The sequence below is a fragment of the Pygoscelis adeliae genome, unplaced genomic scaffold (assembly GCF_000699105.1).
Source record: "Pygoscelis adeliae isolate BGI_AS28 unplaced genomic scaffold, ASM69910v1 Scaffold85, whole genome shotgun sequence".
Taxonomy (NCBI): Eukaryota; Metazoa; Chordata; class Aves; order Sphenisciformes; family Spheniscidae; genus Pygoscelis; species Pygoscelis adeliae.
The window spans coordinates 4,659,946-4,679,414 of record NW_008824900.1 but is presented as its reverse complement, the minus strand read 5'-3'; the positions used below and the strand labels follow the sequence as shown (position 1 = coordinate 4,679,414).

The window sequence follows — 19,469 nt, the reverse complement described above, 5'->3', positions numbered from 1 at the left end:
CTTTATTGTCTTCCAAAACATCATGAAAAGGCCAGATACAATATAGACAAATGGCCAATGGACTGAGCCAGTAAGGTCAAAGGCCCTCTCAAAACCCAGTAATCTTCCCACAGAGATGACGGCAGAATATTGACTATTGTTGCTACAACTGTTTCTAGCGTAAAGAAGCTTAAAATTCAGAGACAGCTGGTCTGTCATGGATATGAGAGAATAAATAGTAACTGGAGTTCTTAAAACTCTAGTTCTAATACGGCTCCTGCTAAAGGAAGGGCCAAAGACTGCGTGAAAATACATGGGCAGAACAAAACCAGATACTACCTGAGTATGACTTTTTTTATATCTTTTATATGAATCAAATCCACAAAGCTCAATCTCTTACAAGCTCTACCAGAAGTTCAGGATGTTCGTTGACACCGGAAGGTGCACAGCAGTGGCACAAATACTGATGTTAACCCCCAAATTTAACACTGCTTCTGGTTCAGGAGGGAGCCTGTTCTCTCCTGGGGCAGACACAACCGTGAGTCCCTCAGAAACCTCACCACAAGGTAGCCTGGGGCTCGGGCATGTTATGGAGCTTAAATAAAGAATTAAGTAATCTGCAGGCAATGTTGATCAGTGCTGTGGCAGAAAGGGGGAGCACCCCGTGGGGCTCTGAACTAAACCTTTCCCACAAGTTTTAACCACTGAGGAACACACGGGGAAGTGACTGAGGGGTTATCAAATGAACCACTACCAAGCATCTTAAGGGAGATGAAGAGCGCTAGCTTTTAGTCTGCAGTTACATGCTCTGAACATTTTTGTTGTTCAGTTTGTTCATGAAAGCAAGTACTCTTGTTGGCAAATAAAATGTTTCTTGGGTACGTGAGCTCCCCCATCATCAAGGGCTGCTGAGAAGCAACATTAGCAAAGTTAATCTTTAGCATTACTCACTCTAAATGCTGAAGTGATGGAAATGCTGCAAGAATTTCCACGAGTTTTAGGAATCCCTGTAGGCCACATACTGGACCCAGCCTGGAAGAAAATAAATATAGACAGGCAGCAGTTTTTTCCACATGCTCAGAAATAGCAGAAGTTATGAATTTTTAAGTTCTACCCCTGCAGCCCCAAATGCAAGCTAGTTTACACTCCTTAGAAGCAGCCATTCCCTACAATCTGCTGCAAGGATTTCTACTTTGAAGCCTCCAGGCTTCCCACAAGGCTAAGGTCAGACAGAGCAGAGCTGCTTGTACAGAAGCAGCAGTACTTGCATTTGCCACTTTTTTGTTACTCTTTGCAAGACTCATCTCACTTGTTTTAGATTCTTGTATTTCTGTTCTTTTTCTACTTTTTCAGGTTTTTCATTTTAAGTATTATAATCTTGATAATGGAGACTAAAAAAAAAATCCCCCCCCCAACTGTTGTCAATTCAGACTAACTTAAGATCAACATTTTACTGCAGCTTAAAGCATAAATTGAACTTTAATATTCCAGCTCCAAGCATTTGTCCCTCAGATGCTAACCTCTTATTTGGAGTTTCCTTGGTATCAGAACAAGTTCAGCCTAGTTAAAAGGATCAGAATTTTAACCAAAAAATTAAAATAAAGGGAAAGTAGGAGAGGAAACGAGAAGAGAAAGCAGCATAAAACCAGATGTGAGGCCAAACATAGCAGTTCTAGACTGGGTTAGATGTGAAGAGCAGGAAACAGATGAAGACCTGATGAGACTTCTCCATTGCACTGGTGCAAATTCTGTCCAAATTAATTCACACACTATGGCAGTATCTTTTAAGCAACAAAATAGCCTTGGAGGCTGCTTGCAGTTTGTGGGAAAAAAGAAATGTTACTACACCTCATTTTTAAAGTCAGTGTTTCCAAGTCAATCTTCCTTCTTCCAGGAAAATGGTGCTAAATATTTTATTCGGGAGGTATTCTCTGACCTTATTCTCTCATGGCCTAAGCTCTGATAGGGCAGAAAATTACATCAGGAGACTCAGATAGAAAAGTTGAGCATTTCTGGGGGAAAAAATATTTCCCGGGTAGTTGGATCACGATCAAGACATTTTATACCCTGTGGCACAAGATCTACATCTAGTGATAAGGAGCTAACTTGTAGTAAAATCAAACAAAATTGATACAACCATGTTGATCTGTATCACTGCAGAAGCCAGAAATTACTTTTTTGAGTTTTGGCCATAACTTAATAAATCTAGTTGAGTAAAGCAAAATAGAAATAAATGGGGTTTACTTAATGCTTTACCATAAACCAACTATACATCAGTTCAATGACTGTATCCAATATCCATGACTCTTCTCAGTCTTAAATGTAATCATATATCAAGCAACAGAGAGGTCTATCACTTACGCAAATTCTAGTTTTCTGAGGTTTTTGATGGCAGGAATTTTGATGGCAGGAATTTCATAGCTGCTGCAACCAGATACATCTTGCACACTAAATAAATCACAGTAGAACCAGAGTATGAGAAATATTTTAGCAACCAAAACAGTGCTTTAAAAATAATTTCTTAGTAAACTTTTCCAGGAAATAAACTGCTGCCGCATTAACTGAGGAACCAGGAAACTTCAGAATAACTTCTGCTCCAACCTTTCTTCATTCAATTCATTTCAATCTGATAGTTGCCTTTCATAGTGCAGTTGTTTGCTTTTTCCAATAAAACTTAAAAATACATACTTCTAAATCAAGTATTTTCTGTCAAACTCAGAACTTATTTTGTGTATATTTTAATCAAAATACTCTGCCCGTGTTAAAATGGAAGCCACCATTTTTATTTTAAGAAACCCAACCAAAATACTTTATTTATGCATGCTTTTAATTGCAACAAATCCCCTAGCAACATCATGAGCAGGGATGAAACACAGGGTTTATAGATCACATAACACAAGCTTTTACCTCCTGAGCTACAGGACTGGCTCAGGTCAGCGACTGGTGCAAAACAAACCTTCATTTATGGCCCAGGTGCTACAGGGGAGGAAAATCAGTTAGCCCAAGTTATGTAACTGAAAGCAATTGGAAGATAGCATACTCAGAGATTAAAAAGAAATCTGAAGAAAAAAATGACAGCTGGCTTTTTTATTGGCAGTTTTGGTAAATATTGTGCATGGTGCTGTCATTGCTCCTCCCTGCCACGTCAACCACCACACATCTGGGTAGGAGAACACTCTGAGACGATACAAGAGCTTGCACCACCTTAGTTACTTCTCCTTTGGACAAACAGAGGACTCCATTCTCCAGCACTGTCAGTGAACCCCCATTTTCTTAATTTGCTAGTATATTAAGAGGGCTTTTGATCATAAATGAGCCTACCAATTGATCATCTTCTCTTGCATCTCTACAAGGTCTGAAAGATCACTGACGTCCTTCATTGTCTTTGCCTTAAAGGGATCAAGAACAAATTTCTCTGTTGATGCTCTCAGCAGTTCATAGTCTTTTGTTTGTTCTAAAGATTTCCAGAGCCCGACTGTATCACTGAGGGAGGCCCTGTGAAGTGACAAAACATGTGAAATCAACAGATATGACTGCTGTCGTTGCATGAAAGTGTCATCTACATACAGTCCTATGAATGACACTACTATGCACAAAGAATGACCAACCTGAACGACGCCACATTCTTTAGGCCAACCAAGTCTTTTAGCCCTTGCATGTCAATGCTGCTGTTTCGCAAATCCAAGGAAAACTCTTTTGTTGACCTTTTCAAAATAGAGTGCAGGACATGGACATCAGGTGGTGTAAGAACTATGCCCAGAAAAGACAGGTCTGGCTTGAGCCTTAAGGCCACATGCTGCAAAAGATAATTGCTTTGTGTTTCATAAATACAATGTAAAAGCTCGAGTAACCTCTCTGGACAGAGCTCATTTATCTGCAGTCTTCTAATATATTTCAAGAGTGTTTTCTGCTTCCTGGTTGATTGTTTTACATCCTTATTTGAAAGGGAGCAGAAGTAGGGGTCATCCTGGAGGAACAATAATCCAGCCAAAAATCGAGGCAGTAAATCTAACCAGTTATAAGGTTTTTTCTTCTTGGATGGAAAAGACAGGTACTTTGTTAGACTTTTATCCTTGATCTCTTCTGCTAACATAAGGTGAAGCGCACCCAAGAAATTCTGAATGACAAAATCAGAGAACGTACTCCCAAATTCCTCTTCTCCACTATCTGAATGTCTGGGGAACGCAAATGGCAGGAAAAATCCATATTTAAGAGCAAACTCTTTAACTTCCTTAGAAGGAAGATCATAACTTTTCATGGCACTTTGGTGCTTTTCTCCAAGATACCAGGCTATACGGGCTAGCGTAGCAAGACTCTCTTGATTTTGCATGGCTGTAACATCTGTTTGCATAGGTATTACCTTTTGCTGAACAAATTTCAGGAAGACTGTAGTAAGAGTTGAAGGAAGGCTTTTGTCTCCTATTTCAAGTACTGTCTCACAGAGAAAACAAACAAATCTACACATAACAGGGCTGTAACAATGACTGAACAAGTACTCACACTCTTTGATTAATTTCAGTGCATTATCACAGTAGGGTAATCCTTTGAAGTATTTGGTTATGTATATTTCTCTCTGCCAAGTGGAAAATCCTACTATTTCAATAGTCTTATCCACTTTGGACGCATACTGGTACACCTTGTCTTTTGGTCTTGCTGTAAGTAATAAAGTACAACCATTGAGTATCTTTTTTTGGATGAGTCCTGAAAGCAGCTCCTTTACACTGCACAAGTCTTTTTCAGGCTGGCTGGCTGAGCAACGAGGGAAATTCTCATGATCGCACAACCCTTCAAAACCATCAAAAACCAGAAGGACTTTAGCAGGATTTTGCAATATATACTCAAAGATCTCTTTGCTTCCCTCTTGAGGTTTTACAAAAAATTCAAGAAGCAGATCCTTCAGGCTGTATCGCTTCTCAGGCAAGCTTATTTGTTTGCAGTCAAACCAAAATACAAATTCAAATTGAGAAAACTCTCCATTGGACCAATCCTGGCAGATCTTCTGAACAAGAATTTTTTTTAAAACGAATGTGTTTGCCCAGTCCTCCTTTTCCCAGCCCCACAATCACTTTAGTCTCTAAGCCTTTACTTCCCGGGATTTGAAATATTTGGCTTCTTTTAAGGGCTGCCTTTTCCTTCCCTTGCAGACTGCAAGTTACCAGCTCCTTTTCCATTGCTTTTACGCTGTTCTTCCCAGTCTTGGTTTCAGTTTGGCTTTGAACAAGTGTCCCATCAATAAACAGGTCATCAAGAGTTACTTCACGCTCCATGGCCACAGATTTGCACACATCTTGGAAATAATCCATAAGTGATGTACAGAAAGCTTCCACTGGCTCTAGAGAAATAAAAAACACACACAAACTGAAGAAACCAGTCCACAAATTACAACATTGCTTCAGGGTGGTTTAAGTGCATAATTGTAATATGGTCAAAATACATCAGTTCCCATAAAGCATGTAGGTCTGGATTTATCCCATGTAATCGCAGGTACTTAAATTAGGAGTGCAGGCACGATAGACGCTTTTAGGCCTATGAACGGAATAATTTTGGAGGTACCTATGCATATGATAAAACCAGCTAAGTACACTGACCTCCTGAGTAGGTACTACCGCTAGATATCTAAAGCTAGAGGAGTCTAATATCTTAAAAACAGAAGTTGTGCTCAGACACTTGGAACAGCTTCACAAATTATTGAATAACAATTCCTACAACACATAGCTTTTCTGTATGGAAAGAAACACAGAAAAATTAGCCAAAAATACTGGAAGCTTGAAGTTCAACAGTTCTAAACTCACTTGGTCTTTTGAAAGGTTCTTCAGAAGGAATTATGGGAACTCGGACTTCTTTGAACATTTCTAAACCTGGAGAAACAAAACAATATACTTGAGGAAGACACCTAGATAGTCGTCGATTCAGTTTTACTAATTTTAACAATAAGACTAATGCAAATTTTCAAGTTAATTGCAACGTATGTTATGTATCATCCAGAGAAAGAGATATTTTGTTTATTTTACAGGGGAAAGAAAAAAAAAAATCCTCACACAAGTACAATTCAGCTGACATGAACTGTTGCAGGCAGTATGACTAAACAAGATGACAGCTGTTCTGATAGTTGTATGAAGCAGAAGACCTATCATAACAAGGTGACATCCACTGTTCTTTTCAAATGTCAGTGTTTTGCATAAATTCACATTCACTCATAGGACTTCTTTATGCCATCAAAAGCAATAGCTTCCTTTTGTTATTCTACACCTTGTAGCCAAGCATTAAGGATGAAAGTCACAGAAGAGTGACTATTGGTAACAGAATTTACCCATTACTCTTCCTGACAAAGTACTCTCACTGTCCAATTTTCTTTCTTTTTGCCTCCTTGTTTTCAAACTACTGTAGACCTTCGCACTTGGTCAGATGAGCAGTCTCTGCCATACACAAAGAAATCGGGAATTTTTCAGAGAAAGCATATTTTTTTACAGACTGTTAGTGACAGAGTATCAGTTTTGACAGAACTTTTGGCAGGAAAAGCTTTGCAGATGCAGGACAGAATTTAAATTGACAGAGACTAACAAACCCAACCTCATCAATAGTCTCATGGTAACCACACTCAACAGAGATGTGGGAAAAAAACCCCAATCAAAACAGGTTAATCTCCCTAGATTTGTACAAGTGTATTTATTACCATAATATTTGGTTCATTTTGATGTAGAACGTGGTTTTAAAATAAAATACAAATCTTAAAGTTTCAGAGATCTGGAAATCAATTCCTACCCTGCATGGCAGCAACAGGTGGAATGGTTAGAGTTCAGAGTTACTTCTAGCAGGGAAGCGCCCACAGACTTCTAATAACCAAGTACTTTTTCCAGTGAAAGAATACATTTGCTATAGAGATAGCTCTCCTCCTTGTAGAATAAAAATTGACTTAAGATATTAAATAAAGAGGGGACATGCCTGTTTTTAGGCAAGTGTCTGTTTTTGGTTTTCTATTTACTTTATTAAATAAAAACAACAGAATGGAAAACCAAGAAAAGCTGTAATGAGACATCTAGATGGGAAGCAGCATTGGTCAAATCAATCAGGTGTTAATAATTTTTAAAAAAGGAAAAGAGACTGGCTTGCTAGCTTATGTGCTAGCATTTGGAGATCTGAGGTTTGCGACATACTCACATACGTTGTGCTGCTGTAAATCAATTGGAATTATTAGTATTGTGTATTCATATAAACAGTATATATCATTTAGAAATACTTCCCCAAACCTAGGGGTATTTGCCTATTAGTCCCCACTTAAAAAATTTGCTATCTTGGGTGGTGTTAGCCACCAGAGGGCAACAAAACACTTGTACTAAGCTGCAAGCAGCTGTAATTGCCGGGGTACGCAGAGATCAGCAAGTAAATGACCACTGAAATCAAACTCCCTGTCCTAACAGCTCTCTGAGCTACCAAGGCTCTGATTTCTTTATAAGCCTTTCTGTATATTAGGCTTTGGTATTGTTTAGTTAAACAAGTTGGCATCATTTTGGTTTTGGGGCTTCCATGCGAGCTGACTGCAGTCAGCTTATACTTCCAGCACCAAGTATTTAAGATGCTCAGGCCATGCCAGTACCAGCACAACTTCCACTTCTGATGGTGCTCAAGCAAACTGGGCTTTTGTATTGTTTTAACTAGATGAGAAGACTTCTTCCAGAAACCGGACTTCATAGCAAACGCAGTGGATTGGCTGCTAATATATAGCTGAACCTGCAGCTCTACAGGTTATTTTTTATTTTCCTCAATAAGGTCAATATGAGTAAAGCCTGAAGGGGAGAATTGGCTTTGGGTAGAAGCAATATGCTCCCTCTCCCAATCCAAAGTACTGTATATATAAAAATTCATTTTCTACTTACCACATAAACTATCTGGAAAACTTGGGGATATCAGTGTTTCTGTGGAAGAAGTCAGCACTGGCAAGAAACAAATGATAGTTTTCAGCCTATCATAGCTATCAGTAACTGAAATGAGGGAATTTAGTACTTTGTTGACAGCATTGATTTTCCAGTACTTTCTGCCTATTTATGTGGATAAAAGGTTATTGCTCTTACCTGGATATATTACAACATGAGATGTGCCATTTCCAAGAACAAAGTTAAGTATCTGCTGAGGAGGATCTGCAAAGCCTGTATTCTCTTGGCTTCCTTTCACACCAACAGGTAGACACTCTGGAATCAAAGGTGCTGAAAATCCTGAAATGAACGCAGGATAATTACTCTTCTGTTTTTAAAGGCTCCTGGTTTCTAAAGGTTTCTAAGGAAAAAAAAGCTTTCTAAAAGCCACTTATCCTTTCTGGCAGCTTCTGGGCAAATATTCCTAGTGGAGAGTTTATGAACCAGAATTCCTAGGATCACATGAGATCCATAGAATCCATTAAACAAAAACTCTTAAAAGGTACGATGAATGTGAAATACAAGGGATTACCCATCTTTTAGTGACCACTGGTTTTTGATAGTCTAAAGAGAAATTCTATTAACATAAGGAAAAGTGCTTAAGGCAAAGTCTATAAATGTATGGACCAGAGATCCAGAAGAGACAAAATGTGTAAATATTATGTATCTGAATTAATTTTACGATCCTTGGCCCTACATCTTTCCCACATAATTGCAGATCATGTAGCTTGTACAAGCAGCTAGCAAGCATCCTCCCTCTGAACCCGCACTGGGAAATTTTTTTGATGATGCAGTGCTTGCAATTTAATCAGCCATAGCTCTGAGTTTCTGTAGGTGTGACAGAATTTCTTCTGCTACATTGTGCTGTTTCAGCTAGCATCAGATACTTCAAGACTTCTAACTTATCCACTGCTTTTTGGTTCCTTTCCAGCATAGATTTAACAGTGAAAGGTGTTGAATTGTGTCTTTGTCATTAGCACTTGCCAGTGTACCATAAGCACTCTCTGCTACACAACATGATCAAGGCAAGGTGGCTACACAGCCCATCACTTGGATTAGTACTCAGTTTTTGTGAACAAAATTCCAACCCAGATTTTGCTCTACTATTGCAAATTATCCTGCAGTCCTTTACAAACCTCTTGATGAAAAAGAAACTGGAACTAAACCAAAGTTTATTAATGAAAATTTTGTGATTTCCTACTCTTAAGACAAGTAGAGTAATTATTTAAATTAGCATATAGTAAATAATTCTGTTCTCTTGTTTATTAACCTGCACTTCACCAATTAAATGAAAGGCTCATTCTATTTCATTCGGGGCAATGCACTTTTAATTTTCCTTGAATATTTTTCATTCTTTTAGTGAGTGCCACACTTTTAAGCGCTTGATTGAAACAGCTGCCATACTTGTTTTCCCCTCCATCGTTCATGGACAATGACCAGATTTATAAGAGAGTTTTCCCCTTGTATAAATCAACCTGTGTACAGGTGCACACCTATAGCTGTACTGTACATACCAGGAATTACGAAACTTCTTTCCAACGGATTGGTAGCAGGAACAGAAAGGGACATGTGCTGGTTAGTTAGTGAGGTGGAGCTAGCTGGATGGGTGTTGAGAGGCATAGCTAAGAAACTGCCATTCCCTGCAGACACTGCAGGGACTTCCACTTGAAAGAAAAAAAGCAAAACAAAAGAAGAAAGTTATTTCATTGCTAGAAGTTAAGGAGACCAAAGAAGATGTTTCAACAGATATCATAAACCACTTGATTCTGATCAGTTGTGTTTTGATTTTGCAAAGGCAAGAACAATTCACAACAGCTTTCTGAAATTTACTCAGGTCTCAAAATCTAAAATGTATTTATGAAATTCTGTAGTAGATCACTTCTTTCCAGTAGTTCACTCTTTTCATTTTCTTTTTCTTCATCTTTCCTGGCCTGTCTTCTTTCTAGAAACCTTCAGATATGTTTAGATGTAAATGATCTTACACATGGATGATTGAATAACAAGGTCTTACATTGGCTGTACTAAGTTTCTCAAGCACGGTTTGTTACCTTAATATTGCACAAGATTAGAGACGTCCAAGTACAATAAACTGAGGACTTTGACTCTCTACTTAGACACTACCGTGCTTGTAAGGATCACTAGTCTGTGTTAAGAGAGCTTCCCAAAGAACAGTCACAAACACCTGAGTTTTAAAAGACACAACTTGCCTGCAGCACTTGTTTTTTTTAAGAAGAGGACAAATGGGGAGGGAGACTCATGTGCATTGTATGATTTCATCTGCTTATCGAAAGTTTCTTAGAAATCAAGTAAGATACACTTGCTTATTTTGAACTAGGCTGCTAGTTTCCTTGGTTTTGCCACACCCTTATTGTCAGAGTTGGTTTTGCTTTTCTTTCCCTCTCCTGTCTAGCAGCAACAAGTTAAGTCTCTATTTCATCGCTTTCTGCAGTTTAATGTTTTATCAGGAGCTACAAACCTGTGTGGGTTTTGTGCCACTATAGTGTACACTGTCATCTGGAATGCAAGCTCTTTAGGGTGGGATGTGTTTACATTGTTTATGAGGAACTGATGTATTATTTTGTTATAGGAATCTTTCATTTTTACTTTAAAAAAATACTTTTAAAAGTGTTTTTCAGCTTGTGTGTAAATCAGCATGTGAAATTCCCACATAATTTCCTATCCAAGGACTGTTGTGTTGCTACAGTCAGATAAGATCAGGTACTGTTATAGCTAGCCACAAACAGTTGGGCAAATCTGAAGTTTAATTTAATTCAATTCCTTTGAAAGAATCTCATCCTTGGCTTACCACTCTGAGCTTTAGTTCACATTATCCTCTTTACTGTAGATAGTCTTACACTTCTGAAGAGTTGATGCACTTGCCCTTTCAGGATCACACTGTGACACTCATTTTATGACAGGTTAAATAAATTCCTGATTTTGTCATGTAGCCCATCTTTCTGTCACTTAGATTTTTTTGTATCCAGTACTTATACTGCCTTATGTATATATTCCTTCTCCCAGCACCTTCATTGGGTCAAGTAAGGCAGAGAGAGTGATAATATTCTGAATATTTTCCAGAAAAGGATAGGTGCAGCTTTACAAAGCACGTGTTAGCTCTGTGATGATACTGTAGATTGGAATGCAAGTTCTGTATGGTGAGGCATTTTTACTGTTTGGTTTTGGCTTTTTTTAAGTCAGGAATTGATGTGCCATTTCCTTACTGAAAACTCTCATTGTTAGTGTGGCATAAACATAGGCTTTAAAAAGCTCCAAATCTATAAAGGAATTTAAGCAGATAGAAGGTAATCCACCTTTAATGGGTACTAACTGCCAGGAACTTTACCTGTGTCTAAATAACTACAACTGGCAGGCACCAGTTCAGTAGGAACTCTGATTACCTTTCCAGATCCAGAAAATGTATTTTTTTCACAGGTAGCTCTGCTCAATCCTCCCCCCAGAAGTCCAGATGAACACTGGAAAACCAGCTTGGGTCACAGTCCCAGTGCATGCGCGTGCTCTCTATGACTTTCATTCAGTCTAGGCCAGTTCCTTAGCAATTGCTGGGCAATTGCCGGCCTGAATTTTGCTGAGGTGCAGTCCCATGATCCAAGCACTCTCTGGATGGCTCTCTAGGTTACATGCTGGTTTTGGCTGCCCACCCTGACATGGACACGGCCCGTGGGGTTTGGTACAATCAGAGTTCCCCTTAAGAGGCTTGGGAAGTGTGCTAGCATACAGTAATGCATATGTCACTTCAAAGCACAGTATAATACATTCACCCAAAGGTGATTGCTCTCACATGGATTTTGGAAGAGTATTTTGCTGGTTTAGCTATGTTTGAGACACCTATTTAGGCTACAGCTGGGAAAGAACTTTAGCACCAGTTTACACCTAAGGAACAAGTTACAGCCTGCCTGCTGGCCACAGGTACTGCCTTGTAGATGGTCTAACAGTGTGCAACACCTAGAAATTTCCCTTTCTCCCATTCTTACTTTGGTTTAAAGAACTGCATAACATGGGCTGGGCCAAGAAGCCATCTATTCACAGTTATTATTTTCACTAGGATGTTTCACTGGATTTTTGGAAGGGGTCATACTTAGAACAAAGAGGATCAAACCCAGGAAATGCCAAACTAGGGCCTGAGTCACATTACCCGTCATAAACAAAGATGATAAAAATTACAATATTTGGCACTGACCCAATTCCCCACTGTTTTGCTTTCTTCTCTCAGATGGATTTAGAAAAGTTCAGCTGTGCCTCTGCTGATGCTAAGGAAGTAATTTTTCTATCACCCAGCAGGAACATGTGCTTTTGAAGCATAAGGATCCAACTGTTCTCAGGCTACCACGTAGTTGGTCCTAAGATGCACAGTTTAATAGCTACTGATAAGAGGGCACAGACTTGTTGCATCATGAATTAGTCAGAGGTGTATGAGAATGTGATTCTACAGTGATTTCTACTCTGCTGGAAGTAGAAACGTGAAAATGCATGACAATTCTGTATCATCAAATCTATGAGAGCAAACTTTCCCTAGAAGGTAGAGTTACAATACCTAACAGAGGATGAGACTTTGGAACACACACAGGAGACAATATACGTTGAATAATCTTTTCCTGTTCAGCCAATAACTTACCAATTTTCTTGTATTTGGGTTCTGAAGCATCAGAGAAGCTCTCTGCAGAGCCTGAGAAGGCTGAAAGAAACAAAGGTGATAGTAAGTGACAAAAAATTGAACTAGTTTGGTAATTTTAAGTTTCCACTGTGGAAATTTATTTTAACTTTTTAAAGTAGAAAGGGGTGTTATCAGTTTCAGTTCAGCTACTTCAGAACTGTACAGGTCTGATGTATAAAACATGAATGTGAAAAGCCTCATATTATTTTACTCTGACTGTGAAGTTTCAATTAGGCTGCAGATTTTTGCACCAGTAATCAAAGATTTTTGCAGTTGTTCTTGCTATTAAAGAGGGAATTGTTCAACTAATGTTTGCTAAGCTATAGATACACTGAAAACAAAGTTAACACTGTCACACAGATGATTAAAAAAAGGGAAGAAATATAACATGCTTAACGTCATGTTACAGGACAACAAATTCTGCAAATTGTAAAGAGTATGCTTGGGGTAGCTGTTTTCTCTTCCAGCCCTCACAGGATAAGCAGTCAGAGGAAGCACATCTGGTTGTATCAGTGAAGATCTACATGCGAGATGCATTGAGGCTGTGTTAAAACCAAAGTACCGTAATGCAAATTTAGAATTCAAACACTACAGCCTTTCAAACTCTCACTGTTTTTCACTTACTTCGTTTGTGACATTTCTGCATCTTTATGTCAATAAATTTCTCAGTGTTTTCAGCAGCCATTTCATCCAAAATAAGGTTCCCTGCTAAAAACGTGAAATATTGCCAAATGTCAACCTTTGTTCTCCTAGAAAAATTATAGGAAGAGATAGAAGCAAGAGAAACACACCAATTGGCAGCAAAGATGTAATATGCTCCAAATAAAAGATAAAAAACAAATCACTCAATAAAACACATATCCAGATCGATAGGATTTAGAAAGCCCGCAGAGCTATGAATGCGGATTCTGTCACCCTGTTTCTGAACTGCAAAATATTAATCTACTGCCATAAATTCAGTGGCTAATAAAACATAAATACTTCTCAATGCTCTAATGATGAGCAAAGGATAAAACATCACAGCCATATCACAGAATGATCTCAGTACTAGTAAAGTTACTTACTCATTTTATGTACGAAAAGGATTAGATCCTTTAAGGGACAGAATAAAGGGTTCTAAACAGATTTTATATTTTGTGTTGTAAGAACTGTGAAGTTATTCATACCCTTCTTCTACTGGCAAATACTTAAGTACTAATACTGTACCTCATTTCCTCTAAAACCAATACAAATTTTGCCATTAGGTGCAAAACCACCCAAATTCTAAACACACCAGGGAGCAGTAAAAAGCATCTAAAAAGTCACGAGCTTCCTGTAGCCAGAATTGTTCTAGGCAAAGACTGACCTTAGGTAAGTTATTCCAAATTACTTTGCTCAAACATAAAACAGGATATACAGATATTCTGTGAATCTTTCTGATTCTACGGATTTCCCAACAGCCACATATAAACATAAATATTCTGAAATAGCGAACAGCTGTATATGTGCCACTACCAAAACAGTGATTTTGTACCAAAAGCCAAGCAATTTTCTCTGGTCAAGCACTGAATGAAGGAATAATTTACTACATGTATATTATACCATTGCTGCATTGATCAGAGAGAGAAGTAAAATTTGACACTCTTCCTGAGGCAGCTCTGTGCATCCTGGACAGAAATAAGTGTGCATGAACTGCATTTATATGCATGCTAAGTCCTCTGAGTGGGTCAGGTTTAATGAACTTATGTATATCATCCGTGTGGTGCTCAGAATAAGTCTGATGCTAACTGAGGGCATATACTGCACTAGACAGTTAAGCTGTGCATACACTATGGCCATGGTGATGTGATCAGCAACTTGGTCAGAGATAAAACTGCCATCGTTGAGAAAGTCCTCCAAAAATACAGAAAATCCTCAAAGTTTGCCAAGAAAATCCTGGGAGACAGTTCCCAGGGGGAAAGAAGAGGATACCAGATGTATAGAAACCTTACTAGTATTCAAATTGTGGGGATGAAGTACAGTGCAGATGTTAGCCAGAACACTGTCATGGAGAAAATTAATCTTTGCCACATAAATCTTACCAAAAGTGTCTTCCACCTGCTTCTCCTGCGGATCTTTGAGCACATATTCTGCTAATTCAGCTAGCAAGAAGGGGAAAAAAAAAAAGGAACACAGTAATGACACAGTAAATTTCACAGTAAAACTCTTATAAGCTTACCCTCTTTAACAGAATTCTGCAGTATAAGTGAAATTGAAGAGTTAAATTAAGTTTTTCTTGTAAATTGTTGTTCAGGAAATAAAGAACACGAGAAAGGAGAAGTTGAGACAGGAAGTATTAAGCAGAAGGAGCCATTAATAGGGAGATTTTCCCCCAACAACCACAAGCTACTGTTCATCTGTTTCCCCACAATGCACAGGTTTAGGTACCCTAGCTAGATCTACCATGCATGAGGGACAGGCCACTTGAGTACATGCCACTGCTTTAGACTGAAAATAGAATTTGTAAGAAATAGCTATAGCAAGTGGTTGGAAAATAATGATTTAAAAAACAAAAATTGCTTTCATACCTATTCTAGCATAAGCTTCTATGGTGTTGGAACAGAGATACAATTCATCCCCATTTTCACCATTTTCCATCGTACACAGGAAATCTGTATTACTGAACTGATCATAGTTGCTGGCATCAACTTCAGGATCTGGAATTAAAAAGGAGTACGCATTGGCTCAACGAATACCATAACCAAGGAGTAAAAAAAACAGATAGCAGGACATGCAGACACACTCATGCAGTGTGTCATCACTACATGAGCGACATGTAGAGTATGTTTTGTTAGACTGACTGAGCAGGAAGCTGTAAATATTTACAGTTTTAAAAACATGATATTTTCTGGAAGCAGTTACTATTTTATATACAGATACTGACAAAGTTATCATATCGTAAGACCAAGTGTCTGTTGAATTTAATCCAGCCACCATGATAAACTGCCATTAGATGGCTACGTAATTGAGAGGAGATGGTAATAACTTATAGCATGATGACTAAAGTAATCAAGCATTTTTTAGTGTTTTACTAACCTGCAGGGAAGTCACCTTCTTCATTTCCAGATGACTTAGGATCAAGGAAAGTATACAGATGCAATGGATCAATATCACTGTGCAGTAAATCAAGGTAGCCATTTTCAGACACAAATGCTGAATCCATGATTTGTCTCTTGCTGTCTAAAATCAAATTGCAAAACAGTTAGCTATGACAAAACCACAGCTTTTGTCAACCAAAACTACAAGTCCTGCACTGTGGCTTTCTGTTGACAAGACACTGAGATCTTAAGGCTGTGGAACTGGTATTGCTTACCAAGTCTTGTGCTGAGTTATAACCCTGAGTTACTTAAACTTATAGATCCAGATACAGCTTGCAATGAGACATCTATTTTTTACACCAATCAGGGGAGTGGGATACTACAGTCTGACCACCTGGACCAAAAGTGCCAAGTATTGAATGAATCACAACTCTTTGTTTTATCAGGGTATAAATGATGCAAGCACAGATCCAGCAGGTATCAGGGAAATGAGAAGACTGCAGTGAAGAGGATGGAAGAAGAATCCCATTCTTTACTGTTAGGACAATTTCTTCTCAGGGAAGCAGCTTCTGGCTGGGATACTACACCCAGTTCCTAAGCCCTGGAGGTGGCACTAGGAGACATCCCCTCAGCACAAGAAGGAACAGTGATATGTAGAACACTTATTTTATACAATTCTTTCCCAAACCATATGGTTGATTGTGTACAGAATGGCATGGTCACCTTGGGAATTAGTTTCTGGTAACAGGGCACTCACTGACATTTTGGAATCTATCAAAATTATTTTTTAATCAATTCTCTTTCCCCTTCAGAACTCATGTGCATACCTACTCATGAGTTGGGAATTGCTATAGCCATTCAAGCAGAGTGCCATACATTATCCAGACAAATCTGACTGATCTAAGGTGCTCCCTGCTCTAGTCACCCATGTTTATATGAGAACTGCTTAGACTGCTGCAGCTACATTTCTTGACAAACTTTATGTCTTCCTCCACCTCATTTTAAATCCCTTCTATTTCCTTCCAGTTACTGCAGCAGGCACTAGAATAAGCTCAAACATTCCTCCTGGATATTCCACAGGTAGTGGAATAACACTACTTGTTGGTTATTCATCATCTTTATCAAACTATTTCAAAACCAAATATTGGCTCCTCAGTGTTTACAGATCACTGATATGAATGCTACCTGGGCTAGTGATCCAAGTAATTTACTCCACCATAATATTGAGATGCCAGCATGAAATGAACCACCAGCAAAATTTCCAGACCATATCCTGTTAAAATAGGTGTCCACACACCACAACCATGAAAAGTTTCAGCTTGGCATCAAGCACCATATTTTGCAATGAAGGATAGCTATAATACAGCTCTCAAATATTCTGCCCTTAGCAGAATGCCACTGATGTCCCTGGTTGCACATGTCTACTTTCCTGAGGTGTGCAAATGTGGAGCAACCTGCTGTACCATGAAGTCTACCTGCAACATGAAAAAAGAGAAATATAGCTAACGCTGCAGCTCTGATGAAAGAAGGCAGAGCAGACCTAGTCACACACTACCACATGCTGCTTTGTTATAAGCTAATCTTCATTCCTCTTACCCTTCTACATGATTGTCCCTATGAAGAGCTTGGAAATGGACCTCTCTGCATTCTGCTGCAGAAGACACCAGAATCTAGAACCAGAACTTAGAAAAGTGGGTGGACACAGTGAAGTCCCACGAGTAGGAATAACCTACACGCAGGTAGTTCTCCTTTTTCATGTTGTGTGGCCTCATTACATTACCAAGATTACAAAAATTTGGTATTATTGCCTGCCATGCTATAATGTAAAGCAGAAGTTGACAAACCTGCATGAGAACCAAGAATGAGGTTATAAACATAGCAGATTAAATTTTCAGTTTGTTGCAACATTTTGCTTTGCCCCGTCCTTTGTTGAATTAACGTAAAATCTAAACAGAGTTGGGCCTTTCAGAATGCCAGGTTGCCGGACTTCGTGAATAACACTGTTGAAGCATTATCTCTGAGTCAATATAATTTTGGGGTTAGAGACAGAGAAGTAATTGGGCAGAAGCTGTAAAAGGAATGCAAGACAGACAAATGCATCACTCCAAGTTCAGTGATTAGTAAACTGCTTGATTACAGCAGACAAAGAAGAGGGCAAGTCCTATGGAAAGAGGCTAAGTAGGCCTACTTAATCTTCATGGAAGTACTAAGCTTTCATTAAATCATAGTCATAAGAGCTTTTGTTATTTTAAGCCTTTCTTTCAATAGCATTTCCCTGTGGATAAATACATAAGTAATGCAAAATGTTTTCAGCTACAACAGTCAGGAAGTCAGGAAGCAGTCAAGAGGAAGTTTTGCCGGTGCCAAGTCCGGCTAGAGAGCTGAAAATTAGAACGTAAAAGGTGCTATAACCCAGGAGCACAGGAGTGAGAGAAACATAGCCTTCTACCCTGGGAAGAATGAAGATTACCACTCTTTCAAGAATGAAAAACTTGATAAATGTCTTTTTTGTTTCACCAGTCTGAATGGCCCTCAGCTTACCCTCTTCTTCATTACTTTGGTTTTGACACAAATCTATACATAGCTGTCTTTGTACTGACTACACTGGATTTGGGATGCTGCAATTTCTTTCTGTAGCTGAACCAACAAATTCTTAATAGCAGCTGTGCTTTGCTGCATTAAAATCACGGTGCCACCATGGAAAGCACTCTGTCCAAGGGTGCAGGAAAAAAGAAGTGAGTTTTTGAAAGGTGAAAATTTCTACACCGAGAGAGCCAGAGGCAAGGAGAATTATACCTCAAGGACAGCAAGCGTTTTGCTGCATGTTGTAACTGGAGCACACAAAACGAAACCAGACCTTACCAAGCCTGTTTACAACAGCAACTCCTTTCCCAGGGCTTCCCCTTTTTTCTGACAGCACCCCAGCAGTCCTTTGTCTGAGACAAAATATGAATAAGCTCTATACTGCTCAGCACTTTCTCTGTTGTTTCATACATGATTTTAACTTCGTTTACTGATAACATTCCCTTTGGGGTCCCATACAGTGCTGCCAAAATGGGCATTTGGCACATTTTCACATCAGAGGACTAAAAAATTTCATAATAATTTCTGTGTTAGGGCTGTGAACACTAGAGCCAGCGCTCAGCGGGAGGAAGACAGACCCCACATGGACCTGCAAGACAAAGGACTGAAGTCCCCAGGGATGCCTGCGCCCTCCTTTGTGGCAGGCCTGCATGGACAAAGTGCATGTGCTGGGCAGGAGGAAGACAGGACGTACTTCTGAATGTATTTCCATACCATTCAGAAAGTTCAATCCCTTGTGGTTTGGACACTGGTTAAGACAGATTTTTTTCTTTAAATCTTTAAATGATGACGTTATGTGTCATTAGGTGACATTATGTCACATAGGTGACATTACAGTGAGGGTCTGCTACAGGCCACCTGACCAGGAAGACTGAGCGGATGAGGTCCTCTATAGACAGATAGGAGCAGCCTCACGCTCACAAGCCCTGGTCCTCATGGGGGACTTCAACCACCCCAATATCTGTTGGAGGGACAACATGGCAGGGCATAAGCAATCCGGGAGGTTCCTGGAATGATAACTTCCTTCTGCAGGTGGTAGAGGAGCCAACGAGGAGAGATGCTATGCTGGACCTTGTTCTCACCAACAAGGAGGGGCTGGTGGGGAGTGTGAAGCTCAAGGGCAGCCTGGGCTGCAGTGACCATGAAATGGTGGAGTTCAAGACCCTTAGGGCACCAAGGAGGGCGCACAGCAAGCTCACTACCCTGGACTTCAGGAGAGCAGACTTTGGCCTCTTCAGGGATCTGCTTGGTAGAGTGCCATGGGACAAA

At 39.3% G+C, this 19,469-nt stretch overlaps 1 protein-coding gene across 1 annotated transcript in view; it reads right to left on the bottom strand.

Moving 5' to 3' along the window:
• Positions 1 to 926: 926 nt before the first annotated feature.
• The window catches only part of CIITA (class II, major histocompatibility complex, transactivator), a 26,478-nt gene continuing 7,935 nt past the window's right edge, over positions 927 to 19,469 (bottom strand). Inside the window, 14 exon segments of the mRNA XM_009324810.1 lie at positions 927 to 1,011; positions 2,341 to 2,427; positions 3,301 to 3,474; positions 3,588 to 5,011; positions 5,013 to 5,311; positions 5,772 to 5,837; positions 7,854 to 7,910; positions 8,049 to 8,189; positions 9,404 to 9,553; positions 12,523 to 12,582; positions 13,186 to 13,269; positions 14,622 to 14,681; positions 15,108 to 15,236; positions 15,616 to 15,759. Of these exon segments, the coding sequence (XP_009323085.1) occupies positions 927 to 1,011; positions 2,341 to 2,427; positions 3,301 to 3,474; positions 3,588 to 5,011; positions 5,013 to 5,311; positions 5,772 to 5,837; positions 7,854 to 7,910; positions 8,049 to 8,189; positions 9,404 to 9,553; positions 12,523 to 12,582; positions 13,186 to 13,269; positions 14,622 to 14,681; positions 15,108 to 15,236; positions 15,616 to 15,759 (2,960 nt within the window).